Source organism: Brassica rapa, chromosome A05, assembly GCF_000309985.2.
Source record: "Brassica rapa cultivar Chiifu-401-42 chromosome A05, CAAS_Brap_v3.01, whole genome shotgun sequence".
In the NCBI taxonomy this organism is placed as follows: Eukaryota; Viridiplantae; Streptophyta; class Magnoliopsida; order Brassicales; family Brassicaceae; genus Brassica; species Brassica rapa.
Genome location: NC_024799.2, coordinates 4875254 through 4896558, shown reverse-complemented (window position 1 = coordinate 4896558; position 21305 = coordinate 4875254). Strand labels below are relative to the sequence as shown.

Sequence of the window (21305 nt, the reverse complement as noted above, 5' to 3'; positions counted from 1 at the left end):
GGAGAATTTGACATAACAATGATAAGAAATTAATGGGGGGGTTTTGGGGCACCGGAATATCATTGATAACACCTGGCTATACTAAGGGCATTGTTATCGGAGGGACTTGGGCCGACTCTTAACCAATTTTGGGTTTAAAAAAAAATAAAAAAGGCAAAGGACGAGACGAACGGGCCTTGATTAAGGGCTTCCCGGTGTCGTCCCTCGTGTGTACGTGGCAGCACCGGATTGGGAGATGATATCGAAGACGGATCGCTTTTTTCATTTTCTCTCTTCGTGTTTCTCTTCTAGTCGACTCCAAAAGGCGACGGCGAAGGTGATTTATCACTCCGGTGGCGAAGACTTGTTTCCGAAACCAAAAGCGCGATCCACATCCAACGGCGAGAGCGACTCTGAAATCTCCGATGACGAAGACCTAAATCGTCGGTTCGGTTAGTTTCCCAAGCATCCCCAATCGTGTGAGAATCGACCCAACCATACAAAGGTATGTCCTTCATCTCCGTTCTTTCTCGAGATTATTATTTGATGGAAAATTGGATTAGGATTTCGTATAGATGTAAATTGAAAAACTTGTATTGATTATTTGATTGAAAATTTGATAAGGGTTTCGTAGAGATGAATTGATAGATTCGTATAGGTTAGCTAATATTCGTATGGAGGATTTGATAAGCGATTGGTATAGATGATTTGATATTCGTATATAGGATTTGATAAGCGGTTCCTAGAGATGATTTGCATTTGCAATTTTTGAATGTGTATTTTTAGTTTGAAATCTGTGTATTTTTAATGAACCACACCATAAATTTCTAGTGAAGGTACACTTGTTTTGTAAATGTTTCGGTGTTTATTAAAGCCATTGTCGTGGTTACTTCGTATTGATTAGATAGGTTAGGCTGTAAAGGGTAGTTTGTGTGAAACTAAATCCAACAATATATTAATGATCTTGTTAGGATAGTTGATAGCTTTTTGTTTGTGTAATAACTTTAGATAAGACATATCTTGTTGCCGGTTAGTCATTAAGTGGGTAAGTTAATGCTAACTTACTCTTCACTTCCTCCAATCAAACCCCTTCTGATGCCCCCCTTAAATATACGTAGCTAGTTGATCTCTTCTACCACCTCCTCTTAATCTCTTCTCGCTTCTTATCGGTATGGATCCAAGAAATCATTATACGCAGTCCTCTAGCTACTTCCCTTTCCATTCTAATGTTCACTTAGGAGAATCCGAGAACCCTCCTTTCAGTTCTCACCAATCTGAAGACACACCGGTAGGCACACCAGTAGGCACACCCGTGGACCGTGTTGGTCGACGCAGATGGACCCCGGCTGATGACGAGGTCCTAATCAGTGCGTGGCTCAACACTTCCAAGGATGCCGTAGTTGGAAATCAGCAGAAGTCACTCACCTTCTGGCAACGTGTTGCTGACTATTACACAGCAAGTCCTCACGGAGTAGAGGATGGTGAAAAGAGAGAGCATCTTCATTGTAAGAAGAGGTGGGCTAGGATAAACGATCAAGTTAACAAGTTCTGCGGCGCTTATGCCACTGCAGAGAGGCAAATTAGCAGTGGTGAGAGTGACACTGATGTTCTCAAGAGGGCTCACGACATTTTCTACGCTGATCAGAGAACCAAGTTCAACCTCGAGTATGCGTGGTGTGTGTTGAGGTATGAGCAGAAATGGCTCAGCCTCAACACTCCAAAAGCGAGCTCAAAGAGGAAAAATGGTGAAACACCAGCTGAAACGTCACCCAACGAGAATGCTGATCATGAGACCCGGCCTGAAGGTATCAAGGCTGCTAAATCGAAAAGGAACACTGGTCAAGGGAAGTCTGTTGCTGAGTACACCACCCTATGGGAAATGAAGAAGGAGGATTTGGCCATGAAGGAGAGACTGACTAAGTTGGCTATACTGGATACTCTCCTCCAAAAGTCGGAGCCCTTAACTGAGGCAGAAGAAGTCGTGAAGAATAAGCTCTTAGCTGCGTACTTCTGAAGAATTAGATGTCATGTTCTATGTTTTATATTTGTCTTTTTAATAGTTTTTTCTTTGTCCTTTTGATTCTCTGTTTTAATGTATGTTTTTTTATATGCTTGTTTAATCAAATGAGTACGTCTCTTTTAATATGCTTGCTTTGTCTCTTTTTAAACAACTACAAATGTTCTTGCTAAACTTGATTCTAATATGCAGTTGACGTTTTCTGCAGGATAAGAGGAACATGGGACTTGACTACAGCTATAGTCAACCTTCGGACTCGGAGGACTTATTTTGCAACTCTGTGGACAGTGGCTACAACGAGACGGATGACTTAATTCGACGTGACCAAGAGGAGATACGCTTACAAAGAGGTTCACCGGTGCAGTACCCTCCGGAACCCGAGGTAGAGTTCGGCATCCCGCAGAGATGCTACTGTGGCGCTCAGCCACTACTTGCAACATCTTCTCGCGAAATAGGTAGGCGATACTACACTTGTCCGAATGTAGATGATGGGGAGTGTCACGTATGGAAATGGTGGGATGATGCATTGATGGAGGAGCTGCGAGACAGAGATAGACAAGTTCTTCTACTGTCTGAAAAGGTCGACAGTCTTGCCCTTTTGTCTGACAACGAGACTGAGCAGAAGGTAGCCATTCTAGAGAAGATGGTTTATGATTTAGCTAAGGAAAAATCTAAGGTTAGCTATAGGTTTGAGTTCTTTCTCGGGGTAATGGTTCTTGTGGTAGTTTTAGTTGGAGTGGTGCAATGGTTCTTGTGGTAGTTTAGAGATGCTTATTTGTTTGTAATTTGTATTTGCTTGCTGTGGAACATTAAGTTTTATTATAAGTCATCTCATGTAACTCAAGTTTTATTATAAGGCATCTCGTGACTTTTCTTACACAAAAGAACTCGTGACATGATGAGTTTGTCACTTGTCTGTCTTGAGTCCGTGAGCACACTGAACTGCTCGTGAGCACATAGTAATGCTCGTGATCAAAGTGTCATGCTTTCATACCCGACAATGTAGCATATATAGATCATACTTCTCACATACAATGCATTACTTCTCCTCCTCATAACACATTCTCTTTTAATTATCTTTTAGAAATTTCAATCTCTTTTATAAATTTTGAATGGCTTCTTCTTCACATTATCATTATCACAAAGATGATGATGATGAATTTGATTCTATGTTTGAAGATATATTTGAAAATCCTAATTTCATTCCCGAACCAAAAAGAGAAAACCACGTATACATATCGAGAGAAACCGGGAAGAAGGCCACACGAAGCTCTGGAACGATTACTTTTGTGAAACTCCAACATACCCGCACAACATATTCCGAAGACGGTTTCGAATGAACAAGACTTTGTTCTTGCGTATTATGCATCGTATGTCTAATGAAATAGAATACTTTTAACCAAGAGAAGATGCCACCGGACGGGCTAGTCTTTCTCCCCTCCAAAAATGTACCGCAGCAATTAGACAATTGGCGTATGGTGGTGGGTCTGATACCGTTGACGAATATGTCCGGCTTGGTGAAACAACAGCTCGAAAATGTTTGCACCATTTTGCCGCGGGAATAATCCAATTGTTTGGCGAGGAATATCTAAGACGTCCCACACCGGAGGATCTGGAAAGACTATTATATATTGGAGAACAACGTGGGTTTCCCGGAATGGTTGGAAGCATCGACTGTATGCATTGGGAGTGGAAGAATTGTCCAACCGCTTGGAAAGGAATGTATTCGCGTGGAACCAATAAACCAACTATTGTATTGGAGGCCGTAGCTTCATATGACCTCTGGATATGGCACGCGTTTTTTGGAGCTCCAGGTACTATGAACGACCTTAATATTCTTGATCGATCACCCGTTTTTGACGACATTATTAACGGAATAGCCCCAGAAGTAAATTTCAATGTGAATGGGAATCAGTATCATTTGGCATATTATCTCACGGACGGTATTTATCCGAAATGGGCGACTTTTATTCAATATATCCGACTACCACAAGGTCAGAAGAATTCATTATTCGCTCAAACCCAAGAAGCTGTGAGAAAAGATGTCGAGCGTGCCTTTGGAGTCCTGCAAGCTAGATTTGCCGTAGTCCGAAACCCATCTCAGTTATGGGATAAAGAGAAGATTGCAACTATTATGAGAGCATGTATCATTCTCCATAATATGATTGTCGAAGATGAACGATCAGCATCCACTCAGTATGACCTTGAAGAATTTCAAGAAAGGGAAGAGGTGGATACATTTTCCGTCAATATGCCTTCAAATCTCGGTAATATAATTGATCGTCGAACGAGCGTTCGGAATACACAAGCCCATCACCAATTATAAAATGATTTGATCGATAATATATGGGCTAAATTTAGACATCTTCCAAATAACTTCTGATTTATAAGTTTTTATTACTCGAATAAAATGTTTGTTTGCTTTTATATATTAAGATGTTTGTAATTTTTTTTTTTTAATTTTCTCATGTTTTCAATTTTAATGTTAGACTTTTCCTTTATATGTTTTTTTAAATACTATGCTTTTATATATGTTATTACTTATTAATGAAAATAATCAATTTAACTAAGTAAGGGACAAGTTAAGTCCCACCAATAATCAACTACTTATACAAAAGCCCTTAGCTTAGTTCCTTAACACAAAAATAATAATAAAAAATGTTAAGGGCCCTTAATCAAGTCCCTCCCATAATGATGCTCTAATGGTCTCGTCTCAAAATAAGCATTTGGTGTTTAGTTCCAACAATAGTAGACCAACTTGTAGTACTTAGAACGATGTTATGAAATCGTCTAAATAGAAAAAATAATGAAAGTAAAACTAATCCCAAACGAAGCTTGATCCAGTTCTTTGCAAAGCAAAATTAAATGATAAAACCACTCCAACACCAAATACCAGTGTCATTCTCAAAGAAGAGGAAGTAGATGCTCATGCAGTAATAACTCATCATAAATATGAAGAAGACGAGCCATGCCCCACAATATACATAACCCAATCATGTACATCTACGTAACAGAAGCTACGCCACAACTACTTTGAAGAGACCAACTCCAAAGAACAAGGCCACACAACAAACCTGATAACGACTACAAGAACACTGAAGACAAGGATCGATGGAAAAACGCCTTGGACTTCCAAGTCTCGTGTTGCTTCTAGTTATGCTTTGTTGATGGTTCCACTTTCTAAATGAATGACCAAATCACTACCAGTATCATAAGATGTTTTATTTTAAGCTTTATAAGCTTACAAACGAGATTGTAAGAAAACCCCAAGTGAATAATTGCTCAGTTATAAAACTTTGAAAAACTAGCACGATCAAAAAGATGTTCATAATTACACTCTCAAATGGTTATAGAGGATTCTATCGGAATCTCCTCTGCTCATGATATCCAGAAAATCTCATGGTATTGTGAGAGATAACTCTTTCAAGTGGCACAATGACTTTGATTTCACAAATGCTACTTGATTTCCCACTGAAAATGTCCATCGTTGGGATTTGAAAGCATCTTCTTGTTTGAGTCATATATAGAAAATTAGAAAGTGATCAAATGTTATACAAGACGAGCAAAAAGGGTCAAAGATTCAGCATTTTGTTGATGCTTTAGAACAACCCTTTTTGAGATCTTAGACTATTACAAGTAACGCCACAACTGAAATAAGAAGCATATATTTCAATGTGTCAAAAGACATAAGAATCTCTGACTCTTCTTTGATTCGTTGATCCCACACTTTCACAAACGTGCACACAGATAGTATAGTTATACAGACACTGCTTTCAAAAACTAAATGAGCATAAAATGGAACAGAGATGGTTCCTTAGTTGACTTGTGAGAGAGGCGACCGTGTTAGCTGTTGCGGTTTTGATTCTTTGGCTGCAAAGGATTCATAAGAGTTGTTTTCGCGGAATGCTTCAACCAATGACTCCACTGGCTTTGCTCGTAGTGACTCAATAGTGGCTTTGGTTGGGACCTCTGGTTCACTCTTAGACGGAGTTGTCCCTGTGGGCTCATACTCCTGTGTGATTAACCAAACCGGAGCTTGTGAATAAGAATATTCTAAAAGTGAAGCCAATAGCGTTATTAGCATAAAGAAACTACTTACCATGTATCTTTGTTGAAAAGTTTCTTGAGCTTTATCCTCAATGCATCTGGCTTGGCAACAATGATCCTGTTGGAAACTTTCAAGAGATTTTTCATGTGTCTTGACATTGTCCAATATTTGTGATACAGACAGTTTCTCGTCCTCCGACATGCCTGAAAGATCGAAAGGATATTAATTATAGACCAAAGAGATATCTTTTAACCAGAGGAACAGTCAGTCATGTGTAAGAAAAGAGAGCTCACGATCAATTTGCTGGATTATCTCATCGCTGTTTTTGGCTACATCTTTCTCAGCCGCAGTCCTTGCAGAATCCACTTCGGCGTCGTGCTCCTCGTTATAATCACAAGCAGACTTAACAAGTGAAGACAAATCTGCGACTTGCTTACTGTTCATCTCCTTTAGTGATTCATGAGTCGTCTTGCAGTGCTTAAAAGCTGATTCCGCATGACCCACACTAACGCATAGAAAAATAAAAATGGTTCATATACACTAACTGGAAAATTGTAACTGCCAAAAACATAGCAATGATCTTACGATTGCTGAAGCAGTAACTCCATTCGGCAATGCTTTGCAGCCGAGAAATCAGCACCTTCCTTGGCATCATTCTCAGCTTGCATGGAAAATGTCTCCCACTTTCTTTTTGCGTCTTTAGCCAGATTGTTTACGGCTGAGACGTGTTCATCCAAGAAAGTTTTGTTAGAAGAGACGGCATCTTTGAAGTTATGGAGTCTTGAATCCACCTGCCAGTAGAAAAGACGATACAGTTTTATACATATAATGAAGTGGAAGACAAAAAGAGACAAATGAAAGAAGAAGCAACGAACCAATTCGTGTTGGCGACGAACGTGACTTGAGACTAGGTTTGTTAGATCCGCTATAAGTTTCTCTGTGTCAGATTTTGACTGAGCCTGCACAACACATGCCAGTTATAGATGGGCTCAAGAAAACATGTTTAACACGAAACTGGAAGAGATGTAGTATTATGACCTCGTAAGTCTTCTGGAAATCGATAATGCTGTTTATTTGGCTATCATTTGCCTCTGCGGCACGATTCTCAGCATTCTTAGACTCTTGCATAAGCTTCTGAAAGAATGTACTTGTGTATTCAGACATCTCCTGCGTTTGCTCAATCGTTGTGTGGAATTTCTGCGTATTAGGAAAACAATCCAGCTTACAGCTTTTGTAATTTCCAAGACCGATGTATAATTTAACAAAATGTTGTAATATCTCAGAGCACTAACCTGTCTCAGTTCCCTCGCAAAAAGAGCCATTTCTCCCTGATGGGACGCAAGAGCGTTTTGAAGTTCATCAAATAACGAAGATGTTGTCTCACTTCCTGAAGCAAGAAACTGAAATCCACAAGATAACTACAATTAGAACAAACCGATAGTCACTAGAAGAATAGGAAAGAAATTAACAAAGGCGTACCTCATCAATGGAACATGCACTTGAAGTTGTCAATGCTGAAACTTCCTCTAAACAAGCATTCGAGTTTGCCTTGTGCAAGCGGACTACATTCTGCAATTCCTCCAAGTGAGAACTATATATATCCCTAGACGCTCGAACCTTCTTTTTCATTTCGAGAATGGCCTGGAAAAACAAATTTGCAAATACTGTTACAAAGCCCTTGAAAAGATAATAAAGACAAGAAACTACTCATTGATTTTTAAAAAACCAAAGAATAAAACAGTTGATACCTTGTTGTGTGCCTCTAAACGAGATTGGGACAGTTTGTTAACGCCCTGAAGGTGTGCGTTTTGCTGGGACAGACATGAAGCAACCATATTGAACAAACTCGAAATTTGTTCAGAAAGTTCTGCTTGATAATTGTCTACCACTTTTCTGTTATCCGCACTGAGCTTATCCTCTCTACCTGCACATCACCAAATGATCATATATTAACAATTCTTATGATATTGCTAATGGAAAGGACAGACAGAATAGTAAAAACACATACCAATTTTTTGGTGTAATGAAGCATTTTCTTTAGTAGCCTTCTCCAAGTTGGATTGTAAGGTACAAGCTTGTTGAACCAGTACATTTTCTGGCAAAATGCATAAGCATGTTAGAGAAAACTTTTCAAGAACTTGATCAAAGTAATGATTTAGAAAGTACCAGATTGTTTCTGCTCTGAAATGATGAAATCTTTCTCCTTCATGGCATATTGAGATTTCTTCAATTCCTCGTTTGTGGAAGCAAGCATTTTGCTCGTTTGGCTCAAGTTTTTCTAGACAGCACAATAGAAGTCTTAGACTATATTGAGAGAGTTACAAACAACAACTCCCATCAAAAGGAAGTAACCAATACCTCGGTGCTATCAAGTCTGCTGGTCAGATCAGAGCACTCCCGCACTTGACCAGTGTACTTGTCTTGCAACTCCTCAACTTTCTGGTCAGAAAAGTATGTAAATAAACAAATTTCCAATGTAAAACGTAAGAAACAATTTGATCTATATTGAGTAAGAAGAAACAAACCTTTTGATAATTCTCTATCTGACCACTCATCTGCTCAATCTGTTCAGCCATTGCCTACGAAAAGAGCAAAAAAGATTACATTAGTAGACGCGTAAGAAGGTGATGAGGTTACCATTTCCTTTTCATAGATTGTGTTACTTCATTCTATGAAAAGTTAGAGGTACAATTAGGCTCAGAAACTGAGTACCTTTCTTTCACTCTCCTCTTGATAGTATCTCTCTTTTGGCATATAAACACCATTTTTTTCACGGGAAGCATAGACCTCTATAAACATAAGCAAAGAAAACATATGAGTAATAGAGGAGTCAGAGCAGAAGACTTTGTAGCGAATAAATTTATTGAGCTAAGTTACAGTCACCCCTCCAATTATTTCTATCCACGGCTACAATGAGAATGCGTCTTACCCGCCTTTAGTCGTTCTATTTCACCATAAAGGTCCTTTATCAAAGTAGATTTCATCATTTTCTGATTAACCTACAACAGCGAAATATAGAAGGGTACGAAGATGAGTTCTGGTTTTTCAAAGGTTGGTCTAAATGGAAAGAAGAAAATAAAAATGAGGCTTGAAATTAATGAATGAAAAATACCTCTGGTTTGTTCCTAATATGCTTTGCTCTGTGTGCATAATCTAGAGTACTTAAGGTTTCCTCGAGACAGTGAACAGCAGGTGAAACTGTGGCTATGATACAAGTCTTCGTTCTCCCACCAAGTGAATCACGTAGTAAGCGGGTGAGCTTGCTATCCCTAAAATTCAATGCAAGATATAATTACAGGATTCAGCATAGCTTAAAAGACAATGATCACTGACATAAAGAAAAAAGACCCCAGAAAACGAGTTTAAACCTGTAAGGAATGTGTCCAAGATGTTCTACCAAAGCACTGATAACTCTCCCTAATGTAAGAAGACTTTTGTTAATTTCACCAGCTTCTCGAGCGCGGCCCTATATAGAGAAAGTCTATTGAGTAAATCCGACATATAAACAGACATGAAATCTAGAAATTGAGAGGAAACAAAACTACTTACATCCCTAGCACCAGAACGTGATATATTTTCTGATCCTGCCAAGTCAACCAAGTTCAGCTTACCACACTTGATTAACTCTTCACCTTCTGGAGTAGCTTCTTTGATATGTATCGTTATTGAGAAGAGAGAATGTGACCGACTGAAAGCAAAGAACTCCGTTATGTAAGAGAGACCTTGACATCAAAACTGCAATGAACACAAACATCAAAGACCTTACCTTGATTGTTTATTCAAGAATGTTTCTGCAGTTCGCCGTTTAGAGGAACCTCTCTCGAGCAAAGTGAAGATTTCATTGGCACTCGTCACGATCTCCTCTTCCAATCCTCGAACAAGAACACCACCTTTGCCATCCTCCATGAGAGGTAAGGGTTTCTTTTGTTTATCCTCGGAAACAACTCTGGATATATCTTCAGGAGCGAGCAAATCGGTAATCTCTTCATTGTAGAGTTCCAAAAACGTGACTTTAACACTGTACTCAGCTTGCTGACCCTCAAGCGTATCAAAGATTTGCTTCACAGCTCTAGGTATAACACCTGCTTCTGCTGGAAGACCTCCACTAGGCCCGCCCTGTGCCAATTCAAATGGAGGTAAACAGCTTAGATTAGGAAAACACTACAATCAAAACTTATAAAGCAAACACATACCTTGGACCTTCTACACTCTCCTTCCATTGTATATGTTTTCCCTGTACCAGTCTGACCATACGCAAATATAGTACAATTAAAACCTTCAAGAACTTCATTCACGATGGGAACAACGGCCTGGTCATACAAATCCTTCTGCTGTGCCGATGGTCCAAACACCTGCGCTCAACATATAAAAAACACACATTCAGCATTTTGAAAATCACTAAAGTCCATCAACCTTCACAAAAGCAAAAAGGCTGAACAAATGAACTTCACACCTTTCTCTATACTCTAAAACACACCAAAGTACACTCAAGTCTCTCCTAAAACGCACAGTGATGAGATCTAAAGCATACACTTTGACTAGCTACACACACTCAAACAAACTTCACTTGACTGAAAACGAAGAACATCGTCAACTATCTGAGTTAAGTTACCCAAAATTAAGCTCAGATTCAGACAGTATCAGCACTTCACATGTCAGAAAATCTCATTTTTTTCGGTACCTTATCGAAAGTGAAAACCCTATCAATATGCTTCCCAGCGATGTTCTGAGAGACAGCAACTTCTCTCTGCAAATCGTTACAAGTGAGAACCTGAGGAGCATTGTTCCTCAACTCATCATCGCTAAATGGCCTGTCAAACAAATAACAGTGTGATTCGAAACCCCTCAAAAGCTAATTCAATTGGCAAAGTGCGATTCGACCCCAAAAAAAAGAAGCTAAACCCTAGAATCAATTTCGAGAAATTGAATATACCTGCATCGGAGAAGGACTTGAACGTTAACGCCTTTCTCTTTGTCGTGACGGCCTGACATTTTTAAGCGGCGGAGGGACGGTGAATCCAGAGATGCTGATTTCAAATCTGATGCGACTGACTCCGGGAAGATTTCAAATCCTCTTCTCGCCGGCGACGAGTGTAGAGAGAGAGCCTTAGTGGTGGGATTTGAGATTTGAATTATTTTGAAGACGCGCTCCTCTTTTTGAAATTTAATTAAATTTCATACTACCGAAAATTACAATAATTGCGTTTTTTATATCATGGCCCATCCTAAAACCGAGGTCCACAAGTTATTAATCAGCCCATTTAAGGCCCAAACGGCTATTATAGATGTGGCCTATGATTGCTTGCTAAGAACGATTACAATTTACAAAGAAGAAAGTGATATATAGATTAATTGATTTGTTAGGGAGCTAGATTTGTTATCGCTACGAGTTAATAGTGTGATTTTGCTTCTTCTTTTTTTCAGGCAGTTCTTTGTCAATGTTGTCAACGTAACAAGCTAATGTAAATGTTTATATGTGAAAAAAAAAGAAACAAATTAAGGTACTAAGTGGAAGTCTTCTATTTAAGGCAATTTATTAGTTAATGCTGATTTAATGAAGAAAATGTTAAGTCTAGAGACAGTTTCTCTTTATTATTTTTGTATTTTTAATTTTAAAAGGTTTGGTGAGAAACCACTATAGTGTGATGTTTTAAAAGAGGACTGCGATTGCTCTCTCTCATTACCCTCTCAATGTCACAGATTCGCTCGCAGTCTCAGTCTGTCGATGTTTTCAGACAAGTTTCTGACTCAACTCACCAACATGTCTTCACACAAACATCCCGACATGTTCTGACCAAGCATTCTAAAAGGAAACCAAACAAATATGCCCAAAACAAGAGATAATTATGTATTGATATATGAATACAATTATTTCCACGATAAAAAATAATTCCACACCACGCAACGAAAGGGGTGTTGGATTAATGTATACAATCACAAATTTCACTATCAGTCCCATAAACGATTATATATTTTCCTAAAAAGACCTAAGCAATAATCTATTTTTATATCAAAACGAAAACAAAATGATCAACAAGAACGTTAACGACGTCTTGAAAATGTTCTTTGGATTAATTAAAATCAAAGAAACTCCTCCACAAAATCTCCGAAATCGAAGTTGCCGTGACAAGACTCGATGGCGTTAACGACATCTTGAAAGACAGAGAGGCTACAAGGGATAACCAACATAACCTTCTGCTGGAGACAGTGTAACTCGTCATGTGACTTGTCGAGGAGCATCCTGAAGAGAGGATGCTTTAAATAGCTCGTCGGCACTACCCGCCTCACGCGCTCTTCCCCTACGTACACCGCAAACGTTCCCGTAGGCGTCTTTGTTGCCGCCGGAGACGTGTCTTCCGCCTCACCCATCAGAAGAGACATGCTCTGAGTTGACTCGGAGCCGCCTTCTCTCGTGTTAATGCTCTTCACTTTCTTGGCTAGATTCTTGAAAGAAGCTATTCTTTTTCCCAGCATTTTTTTACATATATAATTTTTTTTGTCCACGGAAGCTCTTAAGATATATGTACAAGAGTTAAGATTGTGAAGATGAAGAAACTAGGAGAAGAAGATGGTTGGTGATTCTATATCAAGATTAGATTAGCATATATATATAAGAATATAGTAAGATGAGAACTGGCGAGTTATTGACTTTTATATTATTATTTTTTCGATTTTTTTTTGTCTGTGTTGACTTCTAATAGTGGGGTATTTCTTGGCGGAGAGAATTGCACTTTAAATATTATGATAATAAAAATGCATATATCTCGTCGCAAATCGTGGTTACGTGATTCATGTCTTTGGAGTCTATAAATGAATAAATATGGCACCACTTATTATTTATATACCTAGATCATTACGCAAGCGATAGGTTATCACGGAGGTTCGTATTCGTACATGCGGTCCGTGGCATTTAACTAATATATAAAACGTCATGCTTGATTCAGGACTGTATATAATGTGGCCCTATATTCAACTAGATGATTGCTTGAATCACAAAAATAAACCAATAAGGACTAATTAATGGTTTTCTAATGACCAAATATTCAAATCCAAATAAGGAGCTGGTGATCATCTAACACCTTATATAAACACAACTATAAGACGAATATTAATTACTTTTTAGTGAAAGAAAACAAAAAGCGTCGAATCCGATAAGCAATAGGTAATCTGACATAAAAAAAAAAATTTGACATAAACTTTAATATTTTAAAGTGATGTTTCTTATATATGTGCATGTGCATCTAACCATGTACATATAGTATTTGGTAGTAGGTAAGATGTCATAAGTAATGTCGTACTGTAGTATATAAGATTTATATATTGTAATGATATATAATAATGTCAGCCGGAGTAATATAATAGCTTGTTGACATATATGCAATTATGCATGAATTGTTGGCTAACTTGTGAATATCTCATAAATAAATAGGAAATCATTCAAGTTTTTGAAGTAGCTAGTTTGAGTGGTTGTATATAATGGAAACTATTTCATAATTATCAAATCTCTATTAAAAAAGTATTTTAGTTTTATATCGGAAGTGTATTGATGTCTTTAAAATAAGAAATTGTGATTTGCAGGGTTTGAAAATGTAGAAAATGATGTGTGTTAAACATAAAAAATTGTGTGTGATTTGTAGGGATTGTACTAATGTAAGAAAGACGTATATTATCAAGACGGCTCTTTATCACGGCTGCTCCTATACAGCGAGCGCCTATAACGACTTCTAAACTATTAAAACATTTGTTGTAATTATTGATAATTATAGTTCAATATGTATCCTGCTGACCACAATGGTCAGCATGACGAAGAAAAAAAAATTGATTAAATTTTATATCCAATTTTTCAAATCGTTTTATAACTTCTTATTTTTTAGTTATTAGCCAATTAATGATTGGATTGAAAATGTTGTACACCAACCTGCTAGCATAGGTTTTTTTAGTCTTCAATTCTTCATATTAATTTTTTGAGTTTTGTTTTAAAATTACAAATCAGTTTTTAGCAAAAATACAAAACAGCGGAAATTAATATAAATGTAGGAAAAATTAATAAAAAAGAAAGTAATATTAAACCAAACCAAACAACTTAAAGACCGGTCAACCAAAAACCGGAGGGCGAGTGACATACGTTGAAAAAAAAAAAAAATTAGAGACATCATTTGATTTGTAGAAAATTATTGACTTACATAAAATATTATTCGCAGAACCTGCTACAATCATAAGTATTTGTATTGCTACTATTTTCTTGATAATGAAATAGTAAAGAAACCTAAGAGCATCATTGGTGGTTAAATGCCCATTTAGGTATTTTATTATTATATTTATTGTTATTTAATTATATATGTAAACCTTTAAATAACAAAAATAAAAATGAGCCAGTGATAGTTTCACTTCTTTTTTTTTTTTTGGATCAACGAAATTTGCATTACTAAAAAGGAAAATAGGGGTTTAGCCCATAGGCTGGCCCATTACATGGTTTGAGTTTCTGAGAATGTATTTGGCTAAGGCATCAGCCTGCCCATTCTCAGCCCTTGAAAGATAGAAAAAGTATAGATCGACAAACAGAAAAATGAAAGCTTCGATATCATTCAAGATGCCATAGATCTCTTTCTTGAAACGTTGTCGTTGATGGCCCTGATCAGGGTTTGGTTGTCGGAGAACATTCGAAGGTGTATCACGTTCAAGGAGGACGCCGTCTGGAGAGCTTTCCTCACCGCTAGAGCTTCAGCCACAAGAGGAGAGGAGACGTTTTGATGAATCATCGTTCCCCGCGAGTCGATGGATCGGGGGGGTCTTCAATGATCCAAGCAATTCCGGCTGTGTTGGTCTTCAATGATAGTTTCACATCATAGAGTTCACATCTTATAAACTTACGCTGCAGATGCCCTAACACATCTACTCGTTTCTTTCACTGTAAATAAAAAAGAGATTAAACTTTTATATGAATTATAAATTTTCATAAGCAAGCAACTACAAGGTGACCTCTTTCTTATTCATCAGCGATCACCTAGTTTTCGAAGCCACCCGAAAAAAGTTTGGTGCCTAAACAAAAAGTTTATTGACAATACAAAACTCGGTCCTGAGCATAAGCTATACGGTGGTCTTCTAGTTGCTCAAAAAAAAAACATATACGGTGGTCTTCTAAAGCTACATGTTTATAAATCGTAACTATTTTGGTTTATTTAACATACATATTTTTCTTTAAATAACATGGAAACAAACATATATATACGAACTATGAGTCTTGATGACAAAAGAAAACGAACTATGAGTCCATGACAACAGAGAATAAAAGCTATAGTTCCGGCTCGTCAGAAAATGGGTAAAGAAAAAGTGATTTTCGTTGTTTATGGATCACTCGAGTAAATGTAGTAATTCTTTTGTTTGCGTTTACTTGCTAAGCATAGGTCTACAATGAGAATGAATACGTTTTTGTTCGCATGTAGACACTTATGTTTGCGTTTACGTTAATTACAAAAGATGATTGATAGAAATAGTAAAACTTTTGATTTCTATTAAAAAAAACGATATTATTTACCATGTACACATTTTTTTACCATGTACACTCTTTTTTTTTTAAAAGAGGAAAACAAAAAAAGGCAAGGCTTTAGTTGTGTAGAAACAAAACCCAAAAAGGCTTTAATTGTGTAGAAACATATGCTACTGAGTAGTATTTATATTAATTAGCTTACTATGATAACTGTATCTTTTTTCTTTTATTCAACGATCAATCTCAGCTTGTAATGGAAAATATTGTGGGAAGGGACAACAAAGGTGAAAAGGATGGTTTGAACTTTGAAGGGGATCAGTGTTGAGAAGGGACACAAGTGGAAGAATCATTGGACCATACATTGGGCCACCATACTTTTGACTTTGTCCATAGTCAAAGGTTTAGAGCTTCTCAAAATTCTTCTAATGGCCCCATTAAACTCAAGTGATCTATTCAAAGAAATCTATGGACTATGGTGTTTTCCTTACATAAATCAAGTTTCAGATTACATTCCGACATGTATTGGCGACTTCTATGTATAGTTGACTTCGGTTATCTCTATTTATTATTCTATGTAGCTCCGTCCCTTTTTTGAATATGTATTGGTTTCCTAGCTAGGTTTTACTGTTTTTGTCTTCGTACATGACCGATCGGTCACTAACTATAAAACTCAAGTCAGAAATTTTCTAATATGCAAGAAAGTGACAATAGCTATTACAATTAGTCTTTAAATGTTAAAAGTAATTACATGGCAAGATAAGATCGGATCATCACATACAATTAGTTTAGTGGGATCACATAAAAACATTTTTGCACTCGCTTAATATCATTATTACTAGACTACATATAATTGCAAATGATAAGAAAATATGAAGCAGTTTATTACTAGATTACATATAGCTAGAAATGATAAAGCAAATATGAAGAAGTGTATTACTAGATTACATACAATTACAATGATAAAGCAAATATGAAGGGGTTTATTTATACTAGATTACATATAATTACAAATGATAAAGCAAATATGAAGAAGTTAGTACGTACGGTCAAACAAATGCGTATCAATTTATATATATGTTTGATTTACGATCGTATTCTTTTGAGTTTTTTTTTAAAAAAAAATATTGAGACGAGATTATTATTATAACTTGCATTTTTACTAAATGCCATTTTTCAATGGATGATCAATGATAGATAGAGTTGTAGTCAAAGGTAAACGATCGAGTCGTCCTAGCAACCATTCAGCATTATGATTTATGAAACACTTGTTTATATGGATAGATATAGAACAATATTTGGTTCAAATGTTTTCAAGAACCGTAATAAGCTTTAAATCAAAACTAAATGTTATGTCACTGAGTAAAGAGGCATATATCATTCATATTCTAATGTTGGTTTCTTCACAATTTCGATGCGGATCACTAACACATATCATTAAAAATGATTATATGACTTGATGGCATAATTTTATATTTCTATAAGTACATTTGTTTTGAGCTTATAGAGTTTGATATAGTATGATGATTTGTATGTTATATCTGCCTTCTGTACGTAGTCAAGCGGTAGACAGGACTTGAAAATGTGATACAATATTTTCTTAGAGGTTTGGACTTTCATTAAACAAAATTACAATTATGTGAAAAGTTTAGATTTGAGTTTCAGCCTAAACAATTAGATAATGTTATGATAGATGATCTGGTTACCTATTGATATTAGTCGGAAAATATTTCAAATTTAGATTATGTAATCTACTGATTTTTTGAGAAAAAAATTACACTAGAATACTACAGTCACTACTAAATTTATTGTCATTTGGCCGATCAATCGACGGAATATATCAAACAAAAAACACATGTTTATCCGTGTTAGTGCACAAGTCCGACAATATATATCAATATGCAAATCAAACAAGTAGTTTCTTAGGACATCTCTAACAATGACACCAAAGTTGGTCTAGAAACTACACTAAATTTAGTGTTTTGGTGTCACGATCTTTTTGTCATTTCCTACAAAGACACCAAATTTTACACCAAATGTAATATTATATATTATTTGATGTTTTCAGTTTTTAAAGTTCTATATTTTTATTATTTGTAATGGATAAATAATTATTTTTTTCACAATTAGATTATTATTTACATTTCATTATTTCTAAGTGATAAATAATAATAATCATTTAGTGATTTATTTTGAAAAAAAAAATTAATTTTTTTTAATCATGTGAAAATCAATTAAAAATACAAATCACATAATATATTTATGTTTAATGAAAAATTTGATAGCAATGGAACTATATTATTAAATAAAATATGTATTTTAAAAATTTGGTGTGATAAATAGTATTACACTAAATTTAGTGTAATACTATTTACATTTCACCAAATTTGGTGAGATGATGTCAAATTTAGTGTTTTGTTCGAGATGAAATTACACCAAATTTAGTGTTTTGGTGTCCTGATTGAAGATGGCTTAAGCAAAAGAAAAAGAAAAACAAGATACGCCATTCTTGACAATGGTACATGCATGAACGTATGTTAATCTGGTGATGGAATCTATCAAATAGTTCAAGGGAATGTGCACATTTTATTCATGAATCTTTCACTGCAAGCGTGGCAACATCAAACATGTAATCATTAATCAATCAAATCATATTCACATGACAAGTGATGATTCAATGAATAACAAAGAATACTACTATTTTGAGACTTTTGCGAAGAAGAAACAAAAAAAAACAGTGATTTAGAGCTGCCACTGTATGATCCACTAAGATTAGAAGGGATGATTAGTAAAGCATGAACAAAACGTCAATTATAAAACAACGTACGCCTTTAACGTATACGTTATTTGTCACAATTTCATTGCTTCATGTGTGTTTCCATATATACATTATCACCATTTGAAATGTTGTATCTGTACAACCTTATTTGCCTTATTTTCAACATGCCAACCTGTTGAGTTCTAATTCGGCGATGGATGCAAATGCACGTCATCTATATTGTCTCGTAAAATCATCGCATGTTTTATTGAACATCAACATCAATTATGATGAAATCTCATAGTTGATTGGATACGGAAACCAAATGTTTGTGGTAATCAATCATGCCACAAAATCAATGCATTTTCACAGGCCCGGCCCAGCCAATTCTAAATTTAGTGCCTGGTTGATTATCTTTAAGAGTATGCAATTTGGACTTTTCCCAAGTTTCCTTGTGTTTTCGCTAGACTAGACATTTTATAGAGACCCGAAAATCTGAATTTGAATCGACTAAAAAACAGGTCTGGATTCAGTCCGGATACATATATTTATCAACGCGGCGATGGACATAACATATAAACTGTTATTGTCGTTTTTGAGTGAAACAGTGACACATATTCGTTAGTTCGTTACATTGCTAGATCAATACTGATAAGTGATAACATAGATTTCTTCTAATATATCAAGATAGTTGACAGATTATGGCTATTCCATCACAATAAACTTCTACCGACTAAACGTCTAGCTGGCTATGGCGTCAACTGTCAACAAGTTTGACAAAATGTTTAGCAAAAAAAAAAAGAAAAAGAAAAGAGAATAAGTGCGACTATGAATTATAATAGCCTATGTTACGTTAAGTTATTGCATGGGGTAGAGATACAAAAGAACGTTGATAATAATAGATCACTGTCCATATATATTCTCTCTTCTATTAACTCGTATACTTTCTGGGGTTATTAATTAACAAGAATAATATAGACGCTTCAAAACGCTAATGGTTAGATAGTTATCCATTTGATGTCTAGTTTTCTTGAAGTAAACTTAATACGAAAAAACGCAGACAATTGATTGAGATCGTATTCGGATATATGTTGCAAATTAACTAATATCTTTAGAGGGGGACCGAAAATTAAATAGTCAAATATGTCATTCGTGAGGTGAGGTGACGAAAACAAAAGGCAATAACTAGTTTAGCTTCTAGAGTTGTGGAGTGTGCAGAGCTCTACCTTGACTAAAATTACGATTTTACTAGAAAATTCGAAATGTTCTTCTTTTTCTCATTTCTGAGTTTCTAGAACATATTACATTTTAATCCTATGAGAGATACCCGAGTCCCGAGTTGAAATGAACATATTTGTAGGATCTGTAATATAATTTTATAACTTTAAAATTGTTAATCTAATATAAACCGATGACATCTAGCTTAACAATCTTGTAACTAGCAATTAACCGAGCATACAGGCTACAGCTGATTGAAGTGGATATATCAAGCTCAGAAGCTGTCATGTTTGCCAGATCTTCTGATTAATTCAATCGACAGAAAATTGAAGAACAAAGAAAATTACTACTCACGAAGTCTGAATTTTCTTGTTCGTAGTTATTAAGGGCAAAGAGAGATTCTAGAAACCGTTGTGGAAAAACATTATAGTAGAAAGGAGCATATACTCGTTTATTATTTTATTATTATTTGTTGATGTATTTTAATTAGTCTATGGGCTGGACATTTGACCGAAAAAAAAGTTTCAAAGCCCTTGACGCTTACCTTACATTCTCATCACAGATTACGTGAGATTAGTCAATGACTGATCAATGGGATCACCCCTTGGCCGTCTATAGCCAGCCCTCTAAAGTACTAGGGATTAATCCGGGCTACGCCCGAGATTTTTATTTTTTTCTAATTTAAGTTGTTAAATTATTTATATTAAGGCTATGATTTATATTTATATAAATGTTAAAATACATGTCATAATTAAAATTTATTTTTAAATTTTAACACGTTAAATTAACATATTTTTTACTATTTAAATATTTTTTTGTAATTTTATTGGCTATCTAGTTATCATATTTAGCAAAACTATCTTTTGAGTGTTGGAATAAATGTTTTAGAGATTTTATTAAACTGCAGAGTATTTTTGGATCGACCACATGCTCAACATTCGAATGATCCGTAAAAAGATGGTCGATCTCCTTGGCCAGGTAAGTATAATTTTAGCAAAAATATCTTTTATTTTCAAATATTAAGTATATAACTATTCTTTTTAATATTTTTTAATTGTATTTTTGATTAAATTATTGTATTATAATGGTTATGTAAATATTTTTTGTGATGTTTGAATTTTTGTTGTTCGTATACTTAACCTAGATGATATTGATGTTTAACAATTTATTGTTTTCTGGAAATAAAAAATAATGATATATCAAAACGTATCTAAAACTTGTTAAATGATAGTATAATGTAAATTACATCCATTATTTGAAAATAAACATTTGTTGTTTTTATTTTTATTTTAAATCAGAAATTATTTTTATTTAAAAACATTATTCATATATAATATAATAGTTTAAGTTTTGAAGATTAATCTATATATATAAATTATGTATATTTTTTAAAACATAATTTAAGATATTATATATTGAGTATCTGAATAAAAGCTGAATTTCTTATCTTGAAAATCAGATATTTATATTTTTGTCTTCATGTTATACTCACCAATCCATCATTGATATGTATAACTTAGTATGTTTTTTTAAAAAACTTAGTTTTAAGTAATAAACGAATTTAATAAATTAAATTCATCACCTATAATGTTCTGTAAACTATATTTGAAAACTCTCTAAAATTATATTTTAAGCATAATATTATTATTATTTAATTTAAGTTATTTTAAACATAATATATGCTAAACCAACTTAAATTATATTTACAATAGGACCATCCTAAACCGGTTAGTAAACCAAAAACAATACTAAACCAACATGAACCAATACCTGATTCGGCGAGGAAGGAAGTGTTTCGGGA

The 21305-nt window shown here is 35.2% G+C and overlaps 5 protein-coding genes across 5 annotated transcripts; 3 read left to right on the top strand and 2 right to left on the bottom strand.

The window, feature by feature from the left end:
• The first annotated feature begins 69 nt into the window (after positions 1-69).
• LOC103867792 lies at positions 70-4423 on the top strand. Its single transcript, XM_009145881.3, has 2 exons — positions 70-484; positions 2205-4423. The coding sequence occupies exon 2, from the start codon at positions 2217-2219 to the stop codon at positions 2754-2756; it is 540 nt and encodes a 179-aa protein (XP_009144129.1). The 5' UTR covers positions 70-484; positions 2205-2216; the 3' UTR covers positions 2757-4423.
• On the top strand, positions 1151-1993 carry LOC103867793 (glutathione S-transferase T3-like). Its single transcript, XM_009145882.2, has one exon. It carries the CDS (start codon positions 1151-1153, stop codon positions 1991-1993), a length of 843 nt encoding a protein of 280 aa, XP_009144130.2.
• Positions 3717-5414, top strand: LOC108871856. The gene is made up of 2 exons (XM_018658863.2): positions 3717-4263; positions 5350-5414. The coding sequence occupies exons 1-2, from the start codon at positions 3717-3719 to the stop codon at positions 5412-5414; spliced, it is 612 nt and encodes a 203-aa protein (XP_018514379.2).
• A 228-nt stretch (positions 5415-5642) lies between these two features.
• On the bottom strand, positions 5643-11232 carry LOC103867307 (kinesin-like protein KIN-5C). Its single transcript, XM_009145360.3, has 22 exons — positions 10978-11232; positions 10726-10855; positions 10238-10396; positions 9811-10160; positions 9594-9732; positions 9413-9510; positions 9157-9313; positions 8974-9043; positions 8757-8833; positions 8570-8623; positions 8403-8483; positions 8211-8322; positions 8053-8139; positions 7793-7968; positions 7524-7685; positions 7337-7444; positions 7083-7241; positions 6920-7003; positions 6630-6835; positions 6338-6549; positions 6096-6247; positions 5643-6008 (listed from the first exon to the last, which is right to left on the bottom strand). The coding sequence occupies exons 1-22, from the start codon at positions 11034-11036 to the stop codon at positions 5811-5813; spliced, it is 3030 nt and encodes a 1009-aa protein (XP_009143608.1). The 5' UTR covers positions 11037-11232; the 3' UTR covers positions 5643-5810.
• Positions 11233-11867: 635 nt separating this feature from the next.
• LOC103867306 (auxin-induced protein 15A) lies at positions 11868-20358 on the bottom strand. Its single transcript, XM_009145359.2, has one exon. It carries the CDS (start codon positions 12516-12518, stop codon positions 12126-12128), a length of 393 nt encoding a protein of 130 aa, XP_009143607.1. The 5' UTR covers positions 12519-20358; the 3' UTR covers positions 11868-12125.
• Positions 20359-21305: the final 947 nt, after the last annotated feature.

Excerpts from the sequence above, each read along its gene's own strand:
- LOC108871856 (XM_018658863.2), top strand. The coding sequence starts at position 3,717 with ATGTATTCGCGTGGAACCAATAAACCAACTATTGTATTGGAGGCCGTA. Across the intron at positions 4,264-5,349 it reads CAATATGCCTTCAAATCTCG|AGGATTCTATCGGAATCTCC; the intron begins GTAATATAATTG and ends AAATGGTTATAG.
- LOC103867792 (XM_009145881.3), top strand. The coding sequence starts at position 2,217 with ATGGGACTTGACTACAGCTATAGTCAACCTTCGGACTCGGAGGACTTA.
- LOC103867307 (XM_009145360.3), bottom strand. The coding sequence starts at position 11,036 with ATGTCAGGCCGTCACGACAAAGAGAAAGGCGTTAACGTTCAAGTCCTT. Across the intron at positions 9,314-9,412 it reads CTTGGACACATTCCTTACAG|GGATAGCAAGCTCACCCGCT; the intron begins GTTTAAACTCGT and ends ATTGAATTTTAG. Across the intron at positions 7,242-7,336 it reads TTGCGAGGGAACTGAGACAG|AAATTCCACACAACGATTGA; the intron begins GTTAGTGCTCTG and ends CCTAATACGCAG.
- LOC103867793 (XM_009145882.2), top strand. The coding sequence starts at position 1,151 with ATGGATCCAAGAAATCATTATACGCAGTCCTCTAGCTACTTCCCTTTC.
- LOC103867306 (XM_009145359.2), bottom strand. The coding sequence starts at position 12,518 with ATGCTGGGAAAAAGAATAGCTTCTTTCAAGAATCTAGCCAAGAAAGTG.